Source organism: Acartia tonsa, chromosome 3 (genome assembly GCF_053477335.1).
Source record: "Acartia tonsa isolate MP-2025a chromosome 3, ASM5347733v1, whole genome shotgun sequence".
NCBI lineage: Eukaryota > Metazoa > Arthropoda > Copepoda > Calanoida > Acartiidae > Acartia > Acartia tonsa.
Window position 1 is genome coordinate 16217343 of NC_137262.1, and position 20992 is coordinate 16238334.

Below are 20992 nucleotides of genomic sequence, written 5' to 3' on the forward strand. Positions count from 1 at the left end.
TTAATATAGTACATATGATCTATAACTTCACCAGCTATCTGGGTTACTTCAGCATAATTCACGCTTACAGAGGTGCTTACAACTAGATAGATAGATAGATATAGTTAGGTAGATAGATAAATATAGTATAACATCTATAACTTCACCAGCTATCTGGGTTACTTCAGCATAATTCACGCTTACAGAGGTGCTTACAACTAGATAGATAGATCTATAACTTCACCAGCTATCTGGGTTACTTCAGCATAATTCACGCTTACAGAGAAGCTTATAACTAGATAGATAAATGGATGGGTGTATAAAAAGATTGATGGATAGATGGGTGGAGGATGGATAGATGAAGGGATGGCAAATATGTAGATTGATTGATAGATAGATTGTTTGAAAGATTGATAGATAGATATGTTTTTTTAAAGGTTAACTCACAAACAAAATATGAATTTTACATATTTATTCAGACATTGCAAATTGTTTCGAGCATGTTTGCTCTATTCAGATGTCAATGTGAATATAATACATATAAATATTTAGATAGGCAGATGAATTAGAACTCACCCAAAATATTTTCTGACTCAGTAGTTGTAGCAGGATCAACTTCATCCTAAAAATAAAGACAAAAATCAGTCCTCTATTCTTTATCCATTATCCTGTAACACTGAATTTTATATTTATGCTGGAATATTTCACATATACATAATACATACAATATACATATATAAATACTAATTTAGATAACAATATAATTTGTAAACACTTTTGCTAATTCCCAAGGGTAAATATAGAAAATAACCATGGTCGCACAAGTAAAGTACTGTTAATATAAAAATTTCTAAAGTTCAGCTTCACAAACTTTATATATGTTCATCTAATCATCTCTTTGTAAAACTTTGAATCGAATTCCAATAAATTGGAGAAATTAACTGCTAATATTATATAAACCTTACTTAAAATCCTTACTTAAAAACCTTAAAGAAAATAGTCATATCATCTCTAAACCTTACTGTATAACATTTTTAAAAGTCCAACAAATTATATTTAGACATGAATTCACTTCTGCTTAATTTTCTTGAAAAAAATTAATAAATGATAACAGCGAAGCAGATAGGAAAAATACAGTAAGTGATGTTTTAATAATTTGCTAATTTTGTATATACAAGAAAAGAACCATTTTCGTGGAATGGATGGTTCACTCTACAAATAGTATGATTATATACCCGGCTAATGATCAAAATTGAAAATGTAAATTATCTCTGTGATTTCATGGAGGTATGGTTAAAATAATGCTATATTGAACCTGTCAAAATTTGGAAAATAGACATCCATTTGTAGCTAAGCACAAAAATATCAAAAGATATCTAGAAAACATATTGAAAAACAAAGTAACTTATAGGACGGAAGCTAACAAATCAGATGAATTGTCTGAAATGATTTCAGAATCATATTTAACACTGCACTGCAACAAAGTTACCTGCCCTTATCTTCTGGAACATCTAGAACTTAGCTCACACTTTTTATCGCCACCTAACTTAGAGAAGAATTGGTAAAAAGCCTTATGTTAATAAATTCCACTTATATTATTGAATTTCCTGCATTTACTGTTCCATATATCCCGTGCAGTGATATGTAGTAAAAATCTCACGACTATTTGGAAAATAAAATTGATTTTGTCAGGCTTTCATTAGACAGTGGTTAATTTTTTATATGCGTTGCGTTTCTACAAGTTTTGGTTCTCTAACTCAATTAATTAACGATTGAATAGTTTTTTGTATTGTAGAAGTTTTACCTAACGTATAAAGCTTGACTTTTATATTTTTAGTCCTTTTTATTTTACTTTTTTTCCTATTGTTACCTAACTAGATGTGTTAGATGTGTCGTTCTTGTCCTTTTGATTATGGTATTGATATAGCAATGTTAATGACATCATAAATAATAATACATAATACTGTTATTAAATTATGTAATTTTAGTAGATAAACGAAATATGTTTAAATAAATACTAAGAAGAAACTTACTATTATAATCTTACATAGTTACCTTCATTAACTAATAACAAAAATCAAGCAAACCCAATGAGAGATAAATAACGTATTGTAAATCAAAATTAAGATGTTTAAAATGAGCATAATATGTGAATAAGCATAATGGCTAGATCAATGTTAACTAAAATTTCACTATTAAAATTTAGATGTGCTTCATTTTTACACATTATAATATCTGCACGATATTTCATATTATCAAAATACAAAATAAATTATACAATGTTTGATGAATGTTAAGTTTTGATAATGTGAAACATTTTAGGGAGGAAGAAATATTTGATTGTAAATTTTACTGTTTAATAAAAACGTTATCTTATTTGTTGGCCTAAAAACTTTGGACACTTTAAATTAAATCTTGTTTAGTTTTGTTAAACTAGCAGTGCAGTGTCCACAAATGTAAACCAATAATTCCAATATAGATAAGGAGTACTTTTGTTTATCATCATTAAGGATGTAAATCAAGTCATCGTCCATTGTCTTATCCCTTAAGATCCCTGAAAACATGTAAAGAGAAGCCCACATTCTTACCTCCATAAGATAAGGTGGAATAGTCCAGGACCATGTTGTATTCAAATCAACACAGTAATTTTCAGCCTAAAATATAAAATTTACAAAATCAATGAAATCAAAGCCCAAATAAATTGTGCTGTTAAGAAATGCAATCCCTGAAATTTTAGAGTTCTGGTTTTTTTTTTTTAGATTTTAAAAAAGAATAACTCTATAAAAATGACAAAACGTCCGTGTAAATGCAAGGAACTATCTCATCAACCACTGAATTGATATGGTTTTCCTTTTCAGTGAATCTTCATACAGATCCAGAAAAGATTTAGTGGACGGAACCCACACCTACCAGGATAAACCTCCCCTAAAAGGAATATCCCCCTCGCATAAATTTATCTTTATTTTTAAAACTAAAATTGAAAGTGAAGATCCCTCTTCCCTGCGGGACCTAAACCTACGGTGCTTTAAAAATGTATGGGCTATACTCAGTACCCAATATAACCTAAACTAAGGGAGGGAGGATTCTGGGTTCAACAAGGCACTTTGAGGTAAAATACGATACATCCTTATTAAACTTACATCAATACATTCACAATATTCTCCAGAATATCCATCAGAACAAGAACAAAAGAATCCATTAACATCATCCATACAAACTCCGCCGTGCAAACATTTCGGGCCTAAATTAAAATTGAGAATGAAAAGCAGGGCTCGGCAGCCACGCCTCAGCCTCGAATAAGCCTCAAATTTAAACCCGCTCTTGTGACAAAAACATTTTTAGGGAAAAGTTGGATTGTCTGTTTTAAAACAGGTTTAGACATCCATCTGATTTTTAAGTCATAATGTGACGATTTCACAGAGGCTTACACGCGGTTAATACGCGGCTGTTTAGCCCTGATGAAATATTTGTCTTTGAACTAAAGAAAGTTAATTGTCCATACATGAATAGATAAAGTGTGTTACCTTATTTTATGTTTTATTATTATTTGGCCACAACTACATTGTATACATTGTACTACATACCCAATAGAACAAAAAATGATTTACGTATTCTTAAGATGGAGAGAGAGAGAATGACAACTTTTAGAAATTTTGGTGTTTAAGATACCTTTACTGCCATTAAAGGAAATTCAAAGTTTGATTGCATTGTTCAAAATATATGTACGTAGAAAATTAATTACAGAATTGACGACAGACCAAATAGCATACTTGCTGCTATGTATAAGATATAGTTGAATATGTCTTTTCAAAGATCATAATTAAAAAGCATATTTTTCCAAAGCTTGTAGTAAAAATGTGTAGTGATAATACCTGGAGGCAATTGGCACTCGTTATACTTGAACTGGCACCTCTTCCCATGATAATCTGGCACACAGTAGCACTTGAATATATCATCATCTACCAGGCACAGAGCATTGTTCAGACACGGAGAGTCTTCACACTGTTCCAACTTCTCTTCACAGTACCGGCCTAGCGTCAGGTAGGGTTCAAGTTTTTTTAAATCCTACGATCCTATGATTTTTCAGATGATAACTTTTATAACTTTCCCCTCAAAATAGTAAATGTGCCTTATATTTGCATCGACATTAACAATAACAAATTCTAATGGTGAAAATATTTTGTTTTGATACATTGAAAACATACAAATTTTAAATACAATCCTTGTCGACATTTAATCGATATTCCATTTCAAGGGTTTATATCGTATATATGACTTATATAAAAAGTAGTAATGACTGACATAATATCTACATATAGACGGTATCAATGACATAACAACGACATTATTTTTACAAAAACAATTTTATTGACATTTTTTCCGAACAATTCTAACTTATTCTAAGAAAATTTTCTTTTCTCTATTTAAACAATTACTTGAAAATAATGTTTAAAGTAAATGTGTTTTGTTAGTTTTAAGTTACTTTGACAGAGATGTTTATCTATTTACTTTTTGCATTTTTAACATTCATTTGTTTTTCTAAATTTATCTATAATAAAAGTATAACAATATCAATCTGTTCGTCTGGGTTCTAGTTTTCAGGGAATATAGCTACTGGTCCTATGGAAATTTCAAGCATTTTTTTAGGTGGTGGGACACTTTTATCTCTCCAAAAAAAAGAAAAAAAGAACACCCCATCTTTTGTGTGATATGTCCCAAATTTACATGGTTTATTAAACTAAGGGTTTTCTAAAAAATTTAAGAAGATGCCCTCCCAAATTCTTGGGTGTAATTTATTTTTGTTTAAAAAGAAATTTAAAGATTTTTTGAGTTGACATTATAAGTTATTTATCAGTACCATTTTTATACGGTTATTTAGAACAATTTTTACTGAAGAAGTTTAATGTTTGTGTGAGAGGTTTAATAACGTGTTAATGAGGGGAGAAATTTTATACTCTTTAAACCTCGTTGTAAAGTAAACAACTTTTTATAGTAGTTAAGCAACTCTATACATGACACTGACAGTAAAAAAAAACGTTTAACAATCAATGACCAAAACAAAAGCTTTAAAATAAAATGTCTTTTTGGAGGGAAGAAAGATACTTGTTTAATGCATGTAAGAAAAACAAAAAAATGGAGGCAAAAAATCAAACATTAAAATATCAAAATGATTAAAATATTGGACGTATTCAATAAAATTAGCATTTGGCCTTTAAAAGTAGCAGCTCCACAATTGCTTCAATTTGGAATGAAACATCCTTGAATGTATCACACTATACCGAGCATTATAAAATTTATAGCTGCATATTATATACATTTTGCAGTTTATGTAATAGTGCATTTTCTAGACTTTGTTAGTTTTATGTGCGATTTTGATGCATAAACCTAAGCCAATATAGAATGATACTACACAAAGGAGCGCAGCTTCTTCAAACTTAAACTTTCCTGTAAAGAACAGAGGACATGCACACTCAAAATCTCCTGAAATTAAAAGAAATTTTTAGGTAAATTTTAATTTTGTCATTATCTTTGTAATCAGTCTAATCAGGAATAATCTTTCCAGTATGGGTTTCGAAACCGATTAATATCCACTGGATTAGATCCGGTTCTCAGATAATACGATGCGATAAATAAAAAAAAAACAATATAATTCAGCCATCTATCTTTTTATTTTACTATATGCCTTATTTATCGATCTTGATCTTTTTTCATCCATTGTTTGCTATTTTTTCCCCAGCCACGTCTCAATATGTCTTTTTTCTAATTTTAGTATTATTCATAATTCAATTTTAATTTCTTTCTACTTATCCTTTTCTTCCTTTATATACTTTCGTCTTTCTATTCCTTATTACTTACATCTTGTCTTCTACAGACCCTAATTTCAAATAGACAAACGAACATACAGACTGACACAAAACAGACATACAAACAGATAGACATACAGACATATAGTATTATGATCAAAGGTAAAGTTTCCAAGATGACAACTCCCCACATTTCAATTTGACAGCACACTAGTTAGTAATACTTGAGAAGAGCGCCAACTTGTCAACATTAATAATAATGGATGTACAATATACGTGGAGATTATGACAAGGAAAATATTGTCGTCAGTTTACCTGAAACTCATTTATTGGTCAGTTCGTTTATTCGGTAGGAATGGAGGGGATGGGGTAAGGGAGTTGGAAGGGGGGAATCGTTATGTTAGCCCGCTGTGTGTTTCACTTTTTTAGAGAACATGAAAATCTTGTGTAAGATCCAAAAAATAAAATATCCATTTTAATAACACATGAAAGCCAACAGGGATGCTAAGAATTAGTTCTTAAAAAATAATAATAATTTTTAACAAGTTTTCAACGAATAAAACAATATTCTATACTTCCAATAAGTGTTTTTTCAGCCTGTAAGGAATCGCCACTGTGCAACCTATTAGAGCAACTAGCGAAGCCACTAGTTATATTTACGTCAACTAATTAAATATATCCTTTTTGTAACTAAAAACTATTAATCAAAAGAAAAAACTATTATTAATATCAAAAATTTACTGATCATATCTTAGACCACCAACAGTTAGTTATCTTTGTGTATAATTTACAAAATCCGTAGATTTTCTTATAATTCATATAATTACTGTTTTTCCATATCATCATTAATTGGGGGCCACAAAAAGCGTCCAGCAAGATTTCATTAAATTCGCCGGTTTTTAATTCAATGAATTGACAAGTAGATTTGCCCCTTTCAACTATTGAGGACATAAGGTGTAAACTTTTTAAATTAGATGTGTTAGCTTTAGAGGGAGAAAATGAGTGGACGTGGAGTAAGATTTTTTAAATTGTTGATCAATTTTGTGCTCTCTCTCTCTCTCTCTCTCAGCAATTATTTAAACACATTAGCCCAATCTTCCTTTTTTCATTTCTAACCTATGTTAAGGGGAAAGGGCTCTAACCCTGCGGGACTCTTATAGCCTTTACTGAGCCTAAACTAACCAAAAAACAATAACCAAAAATGATTTTTTCTCTCAAAAAGTTTTAACGTAGGCCACTCAGTTTTTTTCGCCTTGTGTAGATAACAAAACTTCACGTCTATTTCTACCGTATCTGCTAGTATCTGGCGAATACGAGCAGAACTGATGAAAATTAAGACTGATCTCTCCTGCATAGTTTTTACTTTCAACCATCTCATTAATAAATTATTAAATCATTTCCCAAAAATTTTAGTTAACAATTATTTGTTTCATTCAAAATTTTGCTTTGTAACAGAAAACTTTTAAAAACTTAACAGATAATATTTTTCTAATTAATACTTATGAAATAATAATATTATTAGTCTGTGTGTCCGTCTGTATAGAAAGATCTCGGCATCCACTAAGACAATTTTTTTTGGTAGAGGATTTTTCAAACCACCTAAACCAAACAATTGCTTGTTATCTATAGTTATCTATCGCATCGTATTATTGACAGCTTTCCACGGACAGTAAAATGAATAATTTTAGGACTTATTCCCGTTTTATTAGCCGAATTCCCTGGCCAACAAAACTTATATAACAATAATGATTTGTATTCTATTACTCTTGTCTATAATACGAGATAAATAATTTTTCCTAAGAAATTGTCCTAATCCAGCAGTTTTAAAGCTTATGAAAACATAAATTCTTACTTTTACAACTTTACAGACGCTCTAGAATTAAAATAATAGAATAATGCGCAAAACCACATTAATTTGATTAAACCATATAACATGACTATGTATTTAACTTATAATTAGAACAAGGATAGCAACTTTCATTAAAATTTATAAATTTGAATAGATTGTTAAACCAGGTAATCATTTAGAAGTCTAAACATAAATGCAATACGCCATATGCTGTGTATAGATGGTTAAGCTTTTTATGACAATTAAGATATGCTAATATAAGATACTTTAACATATTTAGAATGAAAGAAGTATGAACATCAAATAACAATTGTAGAATTGTCACGATTTATAGGTCAAATCTAAATTTACAATCAAAGCAATAGCCATCGGACGGACAAACCCTCAATATTGAAAATTTTTGCTTTGAAAAACTTTGAAAAGACAAACAAACAAACTCCCTGTCTAAACTTAAACCCAACTTTCAAGACAGAAATCGTATTTACCCTGTACTTCATTGTCTTTAATTTACCACAGGCCGTCAACAGTCACAAATCAAGCAATTTAGGTTTGGTTTTGTTGTTCTTTATGCAAATTGTGAATTTTTTCATCTATTTCTTGCATATCGCATATTGGAAAACAAACGATCATGCAATTTACTAGATATATGACATATGAATTGTTGTAAAGTACTCTTTATGACCATTCTTAAATACAGAGTCAAGTTGGTCACAAAGCAACAATTTGGTGCATTATTGTATGTACTGCTTCGCAAGGCAGGGCTTTAACTGAATACATTTTTATGCTTATTTTGGGTTAGGTTAAGGAAAGTTTAGAAAAACCCTACAGGAATAGTAATCCGTAGGGAAAAGACCCCGTAGGTCCTAAAAATAGTTTTAATTAAAAGAGTATTTACATTCGGTGTTTAGGTTTAATGAAACTTTACAAAGTGTCTTAAAAATCAGCCATGTGACGTCATAAAAATGAGGGAGGAGATGAGAAGGGGGAAAGAAATCCTCTAAAAAAGAGATGGATAATCCCTCATTTTTATGACATCACATAGATGATTTTTGAGACGTTTTGTAAAGCAAGGGTATAATGATTAAAAGTGTAATCAACAAACGATAAAAAACCTTAAAGTTTGGGTTATATTTATTACTTTATATGTGACTATTTCAAAGTAAATAGAACTTGTTTATACAGCAATGCAGAATACATCTAGAAGAATAATAAGTAAATCATATTAATGCTTACTATTTACTATCAAGCTTAAAATTAATAATTAACTATTTGAAATTTATATTTTATAATTTATAATTTTTTATTTTAGGTTCAGCTATGTTAATTAAATTGTCTGTAACATAAGTGACTTTTTAAAAGCGAAGCTTTTCTATAATTAGGGTCGGTCCGTCCGTCCGTCCGTCCGTCCGTACGTCCGTCCGTCCGTCACGGATAGCTTTTTTCGTTAATTTAGACATGTTAGAATTGTCCTATCGATTTCAAATTTTGCATGGTGATTCTTTTAGTAGTTAGGTACGATTTAGAAAGCGTAGCAACTCTATAATCATTACCAAAATGTCCGTACGTCCATTTTAAACATGTTGATTTTTTTACTTTTTTAAATAGCTTTTTTCGTTAATTTAGGCATGTTAGAATTGTCCTATTGATTTCAAATTTTGCATGGTGATTCCTGTAATAGTTAGGTACGAGTTAGAAAGCGTAGCAACTCTATAATCATTACCAGAATGTCCGTACGTCCATTTTAAACATGTTGATTTTTTTACATTTTTAACAACAAATTTGTATGTGACCTAATTATCCGATTGGTCTGATTTTTGGTATACTGATTCTTGGGACAACAAAGTACAATATTATAAGCGAAGCAACTCTATAATCAAGTCCTAAAAATGTAAGTATGTCCATAATCATTATCCTGTATCAAGCAGTTTTTCAACAACTTTACTTACAGTTTTGCTTTGACTCTTATACATTCGCATTCTGATTATTCAGTTCTAACATTATACAAGTGTTAATGATCGTTTGTCTACCGTTTCAGAGCTTCGCTTTTATGGATGTTGTCATCCTTGTTACAACTATAAAAGTTTCGTCCTAATTTTAGTCCATTGCTATTTTCACATAGTTACATGTCTGTAGAATTTAAGTTTTTTTAGGGAAATGTCATCACAGTAAGAAAATATTTTACCTGGAGTATCAATGCAATGTCCATCATTCAAGCAGGGGTCATCCTGTGAAGAAAACAAATATAAAATATGATATGTACGTGGATATTGTGGAAGGATAATTTTTACGTAAATTTTGGTTGTTCGATACATTCCTTTATAGACAGGGGAGGGAAGGGGTAAGGTAAAAAAGATGGAGGTATTGTTATATTAGCCAGCTGAAAGAAAAATTTTAGCAGGGTATGTGCGAGAATTTATCACAATATCCGCGTATTCTATATCCATTTCTATAGTAAATTATGCCTCTTCTAGTTCATACTATCAAAGACGGAATTTTGCACAGGAATGTATTTTATAGACGTTTACAGACCTAAGATTTAACCCCCAGATAAAACCATACCATACATTACTTAAATTGATGAAATGATCTAATCAATTGTAAACTATAAATAAGAGTGATCTGTTAGCTAGCATTCGCCCCTTTCTTAAGCTCTCTTGTTGTATTGAATAACTTATTATATACCAGGCATTCGTTGATGTTTTCATTGCAGGTATGACCAGTCCAACCATCCGTGCAGTTACAGGTAAACTTATCACCCAGACCATCAATACATTCTCCACCATTAGCACATCTAGATATAATATATTAACTAGAGGTATAACCAGTATATCTATCTGTATAGTTACAGGTAAACTTGTCACCCAGGCCATCAATACATTCTCCGCCATTGGCACATCTAGATATAATATATTAACTACAGGTATGTCCAGTATATCTATCTGTATAGTTACAGGTAAACTTATCACCCAGACCATCAATACATTCTCCACCATTAGCACATCTAGATATAATATATTAACTACAGGTATGTCCAGTATATCTATCTGTATGGTTACAGGTAAACTTGTCACCCAGGCCATCAATACATTCTCCACCATTGGCACATCTAGATATAATATATTAACTACAGGTATGTCCAGTATATCTATCTGTATAGTTACAGGTAAACTTGTCACCCAGACCATTAATACATTCTCCACCATTAGCACATCTAGATATAATATATTAACTACAGGTATGTCCAGTATATCTATCTGTATGGTTACAGGTAAACTTGTCACCCAGGCCATCAATACATTCTCCACCATTAGCACATCTAGATATAATATATTAACTACAGGTATGTCCAGTATATCTATCTGTATAGTTACAGGTAAACTTGTCACCCAGACCATCAATACATTCTCCACCATTAGCACATCTAGATATAATATATTAACTACAGGTATGTCCAGTATATCTATCTGTATAGTTACAGGTAAACTTGTCACCCAGGCCATCAATACATTCTCCACCATTGGCACATCTAGATATAATATATTAACTACAGGTATGTCCAGTATATCTATCTGTATAGTTACAGGTAAACTTGTCACCCAGGCCATCAATACATTCTCCACCATTGGCACATCTAGATATAATATATTAACTACAGGTATGTCCAGTATATCTATCTGTATAGTTACAGGTAAACTTGTCACCCAGGCCATCAATACATTCTCCACCATTGGCACATCTAGATATAATATATTAACTACAGGTATGTCCAGTATATCTATCTGTATAGTTACAGGTAAACTTGTCACCCAGGCCATCAATACATTCTCCACCATTGGCACATCTAGATATAATATATTAACTAGAGGTATAACCAGTATATCTATCTGTATAGTTACAGGTAAACTTGTCATCCAGGCTGTCGATTAAAAGATACTTAAAAATCATGAATCGTAACGTATAATAGCCAATATTCTGAGGATAGTTAAATAAAAATGTATAAGATTAATTTCAGTTTTGGTTGCCCCAGTTATCTCTCTTAGATAAGAAAGCAAGTCGAACGTTACAAAACTACTGATACCTGGCTTTGCCATCCTCTCTGGTGATGTTGCAGACCTGCATGTCAATCTCACAGTCAATTCCTCTGAAACCTGGCAGACACTCACACCTGCAAAGAAAAAGTTAGTAACGTTAAAAGTATTCGAACTTTAAAGATAAAAAACACCTTCAAAAAAATATTTCAATGTGATACTCAACTTTTGTTACATAACTATACAAGTTCCATTATAATATCATGGTTCAAAATATAATTCTATATCTATATCTATCTATCATATCTATACAAGTTCCATTATGATAGCATGGTTCAAAATATAATTCTATACCTATATCTATCTGTCATATCTATACAAGTTCCATTATGATAGCATGGTTCAAAATATAATTATATACCTAAATCCATCTATCATATCTATACAAGTTCCATTATGATAGCATGGTTCAAAATATAATTCTATACCTATATCCATCTATCATATCTATACAAGTTCCATTATGATAGCATGGTTCAAAATATAATTCTATACCTATATCCATCTATCATATCTATACAAGTTCCATTATGATAGCATGGTTCAAAATATAATTATATACCTATATCCATCTATCATATCTATACAAGTTCCATTATGGTAGCATGGTTCAAAATATAATTCTATACCTATATCTATCTATCATATCTATACAAGTTCCATCATGATAGCATGGTTCAAAATATAATTCTATACTTATATCTATCTATCATATCTATACAAGTTCCATTATGATAGCATGGTTCAAAATATAATTCTATACCTATATCCATCTATCATATCTACTATACAAGTTCCATTATGGTAGCATGGTTCAAAATATAATTCTATACCTATATCCATCTATCATATCTATACAAGTTTTATTATGATAGCATGGTTCAAAATATAATTCTATACCTATATCCATCTATCATATCTACTATACAAGTTCCATTATGGTAGCATGGTTCAAAATATAATTCTATACCTATATCCATCTATCATATCTATACAAGTTCCATTATGGTAGCATGGTTCAAAATATAATTCTATACCTATATCCATCTATTTTATCTTTACAAGTTCCATTAAGGTATTTAGCATGGTTCAAAATATAATTCTATACCTATATCCATCTATCATATTTATACAAGTTCCATTATGGTAGCATGGTTCAAAATATAAATCTATACCTATATCCATCTATCATATCTATACAAGTTCCATTATGATAGCATGGTTCAAAATATAATTCTATACCTATATCCATCTATCATATCTATACAAGTTCCATTATGATAGCATGGTTCAAAATATAATTCTATACCTATATCCATCTATCATATCCATACAAGTTCCATTATGATAGCATGGTTCATGAAGACAATCATCAATGTTAATCTCACATCTTGTCCCAGTAAATCCTAAAAATGAGAATCAATTTTAGATTAATCTTTATAGAAGATATTTTCTGCAATAAGGGTCTTTAAGTCTGTACGTCCCTCTGTCCATACGTACGTAATGATTAGCTCTTTCTTAATTTAGTTTATCGATTTTAAGTTTTAATTGATGTTCTTGCAACAGTCAGGTACAATTTAGAAAGCGTAGCAACTCTATAATCGTTATCATAAATCCTAACGTTCACTTAAATTATGCTGATTTCTAACTTTTTTGACAACTATTATTTTTGTATGGTATAATTATACTATGCATCTGATATTTTGGAAAAATGATAACAAGGACAACACGGTACAATAAATCAAGTCGGAAAAATGTAAGTATTTTCTTAGAGAGTTTATATATGTACAATATTTTATACCTTTAGATTAATATTCTACTCAAAGAAAAGGTGCTTTACAAGTTTACAAGTTTAACCTACCATTTGCTTTAAGAGCTTTACTCCTATGGATGGTGTCATCCTTATTTAAGCAAGGTTTTTTTCTTTTAACTTTCTTGATACACATTTTGTTGTAACCCAAGGGCCAATGTAATTACATTTCTTAGAACTAATTTACTCATTTTCTTCAAATTTTCCTCTAAACCATGTATTACATATATTTATAAGAAAAAATAATATTAGTCAATTTAAGATTTATTTTAAGCTCTTCTTTTGTGAAAAATAGTTTAAAGTTTTTGTTATCATTGTTAATAAAACTAATGGCTAATTCAATAACTTATCATAGTTGGACAATCGGACAAAATAAGATATAGAGCAGATGTTATGTAAGCATAAAAACGAAAAGGACAAAAAGGGAATATGTGAAAAATAAAAAAAATTATGAAACCTTTTTGAAATAATATGACAGATCTATGGACCAAGCAAGTTGAATGCGTGTTGTTTTTTTGTATCTTCACAGCAAAAGTTAGTAGCCTAGCCTTAATGGTAGCCGAGAAAATCATTTTTCTTATATCATTACAGATAAAAAGACAAATAACTTACAGATTGGCTTCGCTACTTAAAAACATTGACATGGCTTTTTTATCTATAAAGTGATATTTGAATCTTTGATGGTATTAGTAAGTGAGTGACGCGCCTATTAGTAAGTTGCTATGCATCTAACATTGCAGTTTTCTAGTCTGGAATCTTTGAACGTTTTCTTTCTTGTATTAAGAATTTTATTCATGTGCTTGAATGGGAATTTTTTCTTGTTTTTCAAGTGCATATGACTGATCTTTCTGGTGTGCTTTTAAATAAGTGAATAAATATAGAAAGTCTAGATGATCAATACTTTAATTGAACCAATAGGAATACAATTTAGGAATAAACCACATAAATGATTAGAAAGTGAACGAATATTATGTTAATGAAAATCTTTGTCTGCTAGACATGCTTGAATCTTTATTATAATGAATACAGATTATTGTGTCTCATTTACTTTATAAGGTAATTAGCGGCTCCGCCCCTAGCATCTAGGGGCTCTATATTTAAAGGAATATGGAGTGCAGAAAAATAGCCTAAAACCATATTCAGTCTTTTTTTTAAATGTTATAGCCTAAAATCATCCCGGGACTTATAAGAAGCTTTTATATAAAGGAGGACCACATCGGTTCAGCGGTAGGCGAGATCCTTCCTTACAAACAAAAAAGCTTACTACTTTATATAATAGGATAAGTAAGTTGCTTAATTTATCATTTTCGCAAAAAAAATATAAAAGTATTTAATATAAATACCAGAGAATGTTAAATAAAAGAATTAATAAAAAGGGTCAGTTTATGCTGTTGTCAATTTATACAATTCTAATAATAATGTGATACGTGAGCGGAAGTGGATGAACACCACTACTAGATTATCTGTAAGCCTCTGACAAATTTATGAATATTTAATCTGGCACTTGCACTGCCCAATGGATAAGAAAGGTCTTGCCATGAAACAACCAAAAATTTTGGTAAAGGGGATAGTCAATTGATGTAGGTAAAGGTAATTGTTTCCAAACCTAATCATAACCGTGTCATATAGGTTGTGTAAATAGACAAATCGGCGTTTAACTGTTAAGCTAAAGACTAAATGTGAAATTAGAACTAAATGTACAATAATGTCCAAAAGTTGTAAAGCAACATCAATATTTTTGTTAGAATAAAACAGTTAACTTACCAGAAATTGTTTTTAAAAACATTGTTCTATATATAACTTGTAAGAAAAGTAAGTCAAGAGAAAAGAATTTATAGTATGCTGGTTCACTGTTAGATATACTTATAGTTAAATTGACGAAATCTGTTACATTCTCTGAACGTCGTACAAGATATAAGTGGCAAATAATAGAAATGCAATCTAAAAAAAGATATTTTTACAAATTGTGCTCAGTGCATATTATATCTTATTTTAGTATTTCTGATAAACTTCAAGTATTCATTTTTTAGATATGACACTTCTACGCATTTTCCCCTTTACGTTAGTATTCCTTATGTCTCTCAGAGAGTGATTTGTTTATTTTTCATCCATATCCGTTTGTTCCTAACGAATAAAAAAAGTGGGTAGGACTTCTTTCCCCTGTTTCCATGCCTGTCAAAGATTAAAACCCCCAGGTAAATCATGGATGTAGATTATAGCATTACATATATATTGTTTTTTTTCTTATAAAATATATCACAAGAATTCAAACCAGACATTTTTATCCTCATATCATCCTTATATATAAAGAAATAAATCTTAAGAAAATTAACCTAGAATCCTAAAAATGAATGCTTATCTATTATGCAAAAGAGAATATCCCTATTTGGCAAGATTATACAAGATTTGGAAACATAAGTAAATTTGCTAACAATTAGAAATAATTACTAAACTGAATTTTTGGATGATTAAATATAAAACTTTAAGAAGTAGAATAATATAATTAACTCTCTGTAATCTTTGGTGATTATCGCTGGGGAGGAGGATACTGGTTTGAATCTCAGCAAAAACTGCTTCAAAACTTAAAACGTACGTACCTGCGTTGTCAGATGCGCGATATAATAGTGAGAATAGAGGGAATACCTTGCCCCAAAAACAGGGGCAACTTATTACCATGAACAGTAAAGGACAAACAGACAAAGATAGCGCAATCAATGGGTTGATTGTCTGTAATAGTTTAGTTGATGTGCCTAATTATCAACAATCTTTTCATACATTAGGTAGATAAAAGAGTCAATGTCATTTCCTCTCTGTATATAATTTAAACGGATATATTTTCATTTAATTGCTCGCCTTATTACTTATTTCTTTTCCTCTGATAGTTTTCGTTACAATTGACGAATAAATGTGTGAATATTTATCAGATTTGTCTGGAATATCTGATAAAAAGCATATTATACAATATTGTCACAAATACCAATATGTATATACAATAGACAGATTAGTTAGATTTAAAGTTGTGAAGCAACTCTACAATTCATTATTGTCTAATGTGCAATATTTTTTTTTTGTCACGCATTGGCTGCTCCTTTTTTACTGGTCTTAAGCTTTAATGAACACGTTATATAATTCTTTGGATTGAAAACTTTAACTTTTATTAGACCTTAATTGGTTAGTATAAACTAGCAATCTCCAAACTTATCAATCAACAATTTGATAGAAAAGAAGGGATAATTTGGTTAATTCGGAATCCAAATCAATGTATCGCTATGTAGATGTCTAAAAACATAAGAATCAAGTCCAAAATATAAAAAAACGGATATAGTCCTTTTCACGACATCCCTCCATAAGGGGCGATTTGTCGTATTTTAAAATTGGCTTTTTATAGGTTATTTTAGGTTAGGTTAGGTTAAATTGGGTTAGGTGATTGCCTACAGGGTTAGATAATTGGCCCCGCAGGGTTAGAGCCCCTCGCAGGGGCTAGAAATAGGAGAAAACTTACTGTAAAAAATACGAAGAATCGCCCCTTATGGAGGGATGTCGTGGAAAGGACTATACCCAAAAAAAACTTTAAAGCTCTATTATTCCCTCAATCAAAAGAGTGGTATATTTGCACTTTGCCTTTATGCAGAATCTTACAATCCTCAATGCACAGATAAGATAAAGCTTATCCGATTCGTACAAACAAATAAAGAAGATTTTTAAGACATAATGCCAAATAAATTGGCCAAACTGTTCAATAGATATCCGGCAGTTTCCCTCAAAAAGTATTGACGAGCACTGAAAACCCCCCTGCCTATTCTAAAAATGAATTAAAAACAAAGGAGGGGATACTTTTTGTTTGTTTGTCACTTTGTTTGGTAGAAAAAAACTTCCTTTTTTTCTACCTGTTTAAAAAATAAGGAGAGAAGTAGTCAGTGCTCGATAGGCATTTTGAGGGATAGTACCAGATATCCTAACAAGAAAATTAATAATGTATTTAAATAGAAGAAAATATATTTTTTATGTATTTTCTCAAACCAACTTAACATTTTTTAGTTAATTTGATCCATTATGGTAAATTTATGCATATAAAGGAGATAAAAACTAATAAAGCCAAAAGTTACAAGAATAATTCATAAAAGCAAATATCAAAATTGCAATATATATGAATACGAATACAAGAAAATATTCGTTTTCAAAATATTGAGGTCAAAATAAAGTGAAATACTTAAAGAGGGGAATGCAAGGACAGGGAACTGGCATTAAAAAATATTTTCTTTTTGTTTTGATTTCTTTCAGCAATACACTATGGATCTTTAGAATTATTCAGTAACTTGGTTTCAAGATTTTTTTCCAAACATCATTATAATTATTTTTTACTTTTATTAAAATCAGCGAAGCATCTCTATAATATTATCTTCAATGGTTGTATATAATTATACACACTAAGCATCTTTACTTAACCCTACTTTTCAGCAATGTATTTTTTTAGAATTTGTCATCCTTGTTAATGCATAAATCTAAAGTAAAAAATATTAAGACTCATTTTTCCCTCAAATTCATTATCTCTGTCCTTAGTAGAGTGTAAATAGTTTCCTTCCAACCATTTCCTATTCTATGTACCCCTTGCCCAGCTACCTCCAGGTATCCCCTGCCCAGTTTCCAGGTAAGGAAAAAAATACTGCATTAAAACAGGCGTTTCTGTAAAAAAGCAAATTTTATATGATTACAAATCAACCAAGAATTTACAAATTCTTCTGTAAAGAAATATTTAAATCATAATTACTGAATGAATTAAAAATAAAATAGTCTAATACAAGACTTTTACTGATCCTGGTAAAAAAATATACAATAAACTGATTTTTTTTAAGTAAAAGTATTTTATCCTTTTATGCAAAGTTTTTCACTAACATTACACATTTTTCAAGTTGTGCTTTCAAAAAAGTTTTAATAATGTGTAGGAATTTGGTTGGTTTGTATGAACTTATTGAAACCCTACTTTATGTTTGAAGCAGTGGAAACTTCAACAGTCATAAAATGTTATATGAAATTAAATATTTTATTTTGCAATATACTTAAGTTTCAAGAAAAGGTAAATAAGACAATTGTTCTCCATTAATGAATATGATAAGATATTTTTCCTCAATTTAAAGAGATTTGGAGATTTAAAACAAAATTCTGGTTTTCAAGATTCGTTTTTTTATTATGTAATTATGATGCAAGTTTTTCTATATACAAGAATTTGTAAATTCTTGTTTGATTAGTGGTTTAAATCCCCAATGATGAAGCCCTTCTGAAATAAAATTGAAAAATATAAACCAATAGTACCCAAAGCTTTTGAGCCAACTAATAAGATAACTTTGGGGACCAGTGTATCTTACAGATAAATTTCCACTCTCTCAATAGTTATATTTTATTTTTAAGGGTCTTACTGCATTTTGTATTTTATCTTTGCATGGTCGTCTAAGCCACGTCACTACAGTAACTTTTTACCCAGCAAATTCAAAGGACAGACATTTGCCTGCTATGAAATCCTTTAAAAATGTAAGTGTGGTTATAAAAATTAATTTAGATACAAACCAGCCGTCTACTGCATCCCCCTTACTAAACCATGAATAAGTAAACTCAAATAAAATCAAGAATTCTCTTTTATTCTCTTTCACTTCACAGGAATATAAGGATAACCTCTAATTAAAAGGTCAACCACAATGTTTTTGGTGTACGAAAAGTTAGATAATTGCTTACGAAAATGAATGATGATGTTAGAAGAAGAAAAAATCATTCTTTTGTGGTAGGGGTTCACCTTCCATTCTTATTTGTTTTTGTTTACAATATTTTTTAAAAATAATTGTGAGGGGGTCTCACCACCCAAGAAAATATCTGAAAACCGTTTCAGGACCAGTATCTCTAATCCCTGAAGAGTAGAATCCAACCAGTTCAGCGGTTACTGAAATCTTAAGCTTCAGACGGACAGACATTCTACTTTGAGTTATAGATGAAGAGAAGGGACAATAGCTGTTGAATTAATACACAAACTTTTGGCTATCTAAGGCAGAATTTTAAACAAAATAATTGGAGGCAAGCTTACTTTGTTGCTCCCTGAATTCCTAGAATATCAAAGAAGATTCAATATCATAGACTAACAATGTAGAAGAGTAGGTAACAATGAAAATGCATTCTAACATTTCATTAAATATGTACATACATTAGGCAAGGGCTCGGCTTTCGCATTCAGCCGCAGTTTTTCAATATTCGCCAGCAATACCCTAAACAATACCAATACTTTTTTGAAAACTATAGCAATAGCCAGCAAAATTAGCCGCTTCTTGAAGCATCAGCCGTTGTTGTAAAGAAGAACTGTTGATAATGCAACTGGCTGCAAAGTTAAATGTAAAAACAAAGTATATTGTTAAATTATATTAAGTAAATAAAATGAGGAAAATCACCAAAAGCATAGGATTACATTGTTAAAATACTCCAATTGAATTCCAGTATAAATAACCAGAGAAGGGGAGGACAATTAAGCCTCATTTATTCTATTACACTTTCTTCTTTCCAATATCAAAACAGACTTTCATGATTATTACGAAATCCATTGTCCTATCCCTGTAATCTCTGATGTATGACCATAAGTTCGTAACCCCTGCTGTCAACAAATAACTAATGAGGATAGAAAAACTATATAGATGCTTTATAAACCTTTATTAATCAGGAATAAAAGAATATTTCTTAGACAAACAATTTATAGCTTTTTTGGATTTCTATTAATAACTACAGTTTAATTCCAGAATTTTCTTTTTTAAACCTTTCAAAATTTAAGATAAGATGAAAGAAAGAAAGCCCAATCCTATTATATAAACTAGTCTTTTTTTCTGCAGCGAAGGATCTCACTAACCGCCAAACCGATATGATTCTCATATAAAATGAAGCTTCCTATAGGTCCATGGAAGGTTTTAAATCCGTGGAGGGTATCTCCATCCCCCAAATAAAAAATTACAACTCAAAAAAAATATTTTTTCTTTCTCTTTTTAAACACTTTTATGCGCCCCTAAAGTCTTCCATGAGCGTAGCCGCTAGTATTTAAAACAAGTAGCTAAATGTTTGGTGTGTCTACTGTAATTATTCATTACATTTCGTTATGATATCACTGTACCGATTGATAAAAAAAATTCTGAAATTTATATTTTTGGATAGGACAGGTTTCAGACTTTTTAGAGGAGATCATTGGTCCATTTTGTATTCTCTTTACCGTTTTGTATATCCTTATTTAACAATGCAGCTAACTTGGGCCCTTTAATGTGTAAATAACAAAGAGCTTTTAAGAAAATGCAAAGGTTTTTTTCTTAAACTAGTCTTAAAAATAATCCAAAGATCAAAAATTGTGATCCTTTTTAGGATCCGTGAGATCTTTACAGCTAGGTTTTTAATCAGTACTTAAGGGTTTTAGAACTTGTCTCTAATCAGTCCTTAAGGGTATCTT

At 30.4% G+C, this 20992-nt stretch overlaps 1 protein-coding gene across 1 annotated transcript in view; it reads right to left on the reverse strand.

Annotated features, from left to right (window-relative positions):
* The window catches only part of LOC145314780 (protein eyes shut-like), a 31439-nt gene that overhangs the window by 4379 nt on the left and 6068 nt on the right, over positions 1-20992 (reverse strand). Inside the window, exons 4-12 of the mRNA XM_080154858.1 lie at positions 13030-13126; positions 11711-11797; positions 10315-10423; positions 9815-9857; positions 5424-5460; positions 3852-4009; positions 3120-3220; positions 2568-2633; positions 556-601 (exon numbers count right to left, since the gene is read on the reverse strand). Of these exons, the coding sequence (XP_080010984.1) occupies positions 556-601; positions 2568-2633; positions 3120-3220; positions 3852-4009; positions 5424-5460; positions 9815-9857; positions 10315-10423; positions 11711-11797; positions 13030-13126 (744 nt within the window). The remainder of the gene's footprint in view (positions 1-555; positions 602-2567; positions 2634-3119; positions 3221-3851; positions 4010-5423; positions 5461-9814; positions 9858-10314; positions 10424-11710; positions 11798-13029; positions 13127-20992) is intronic.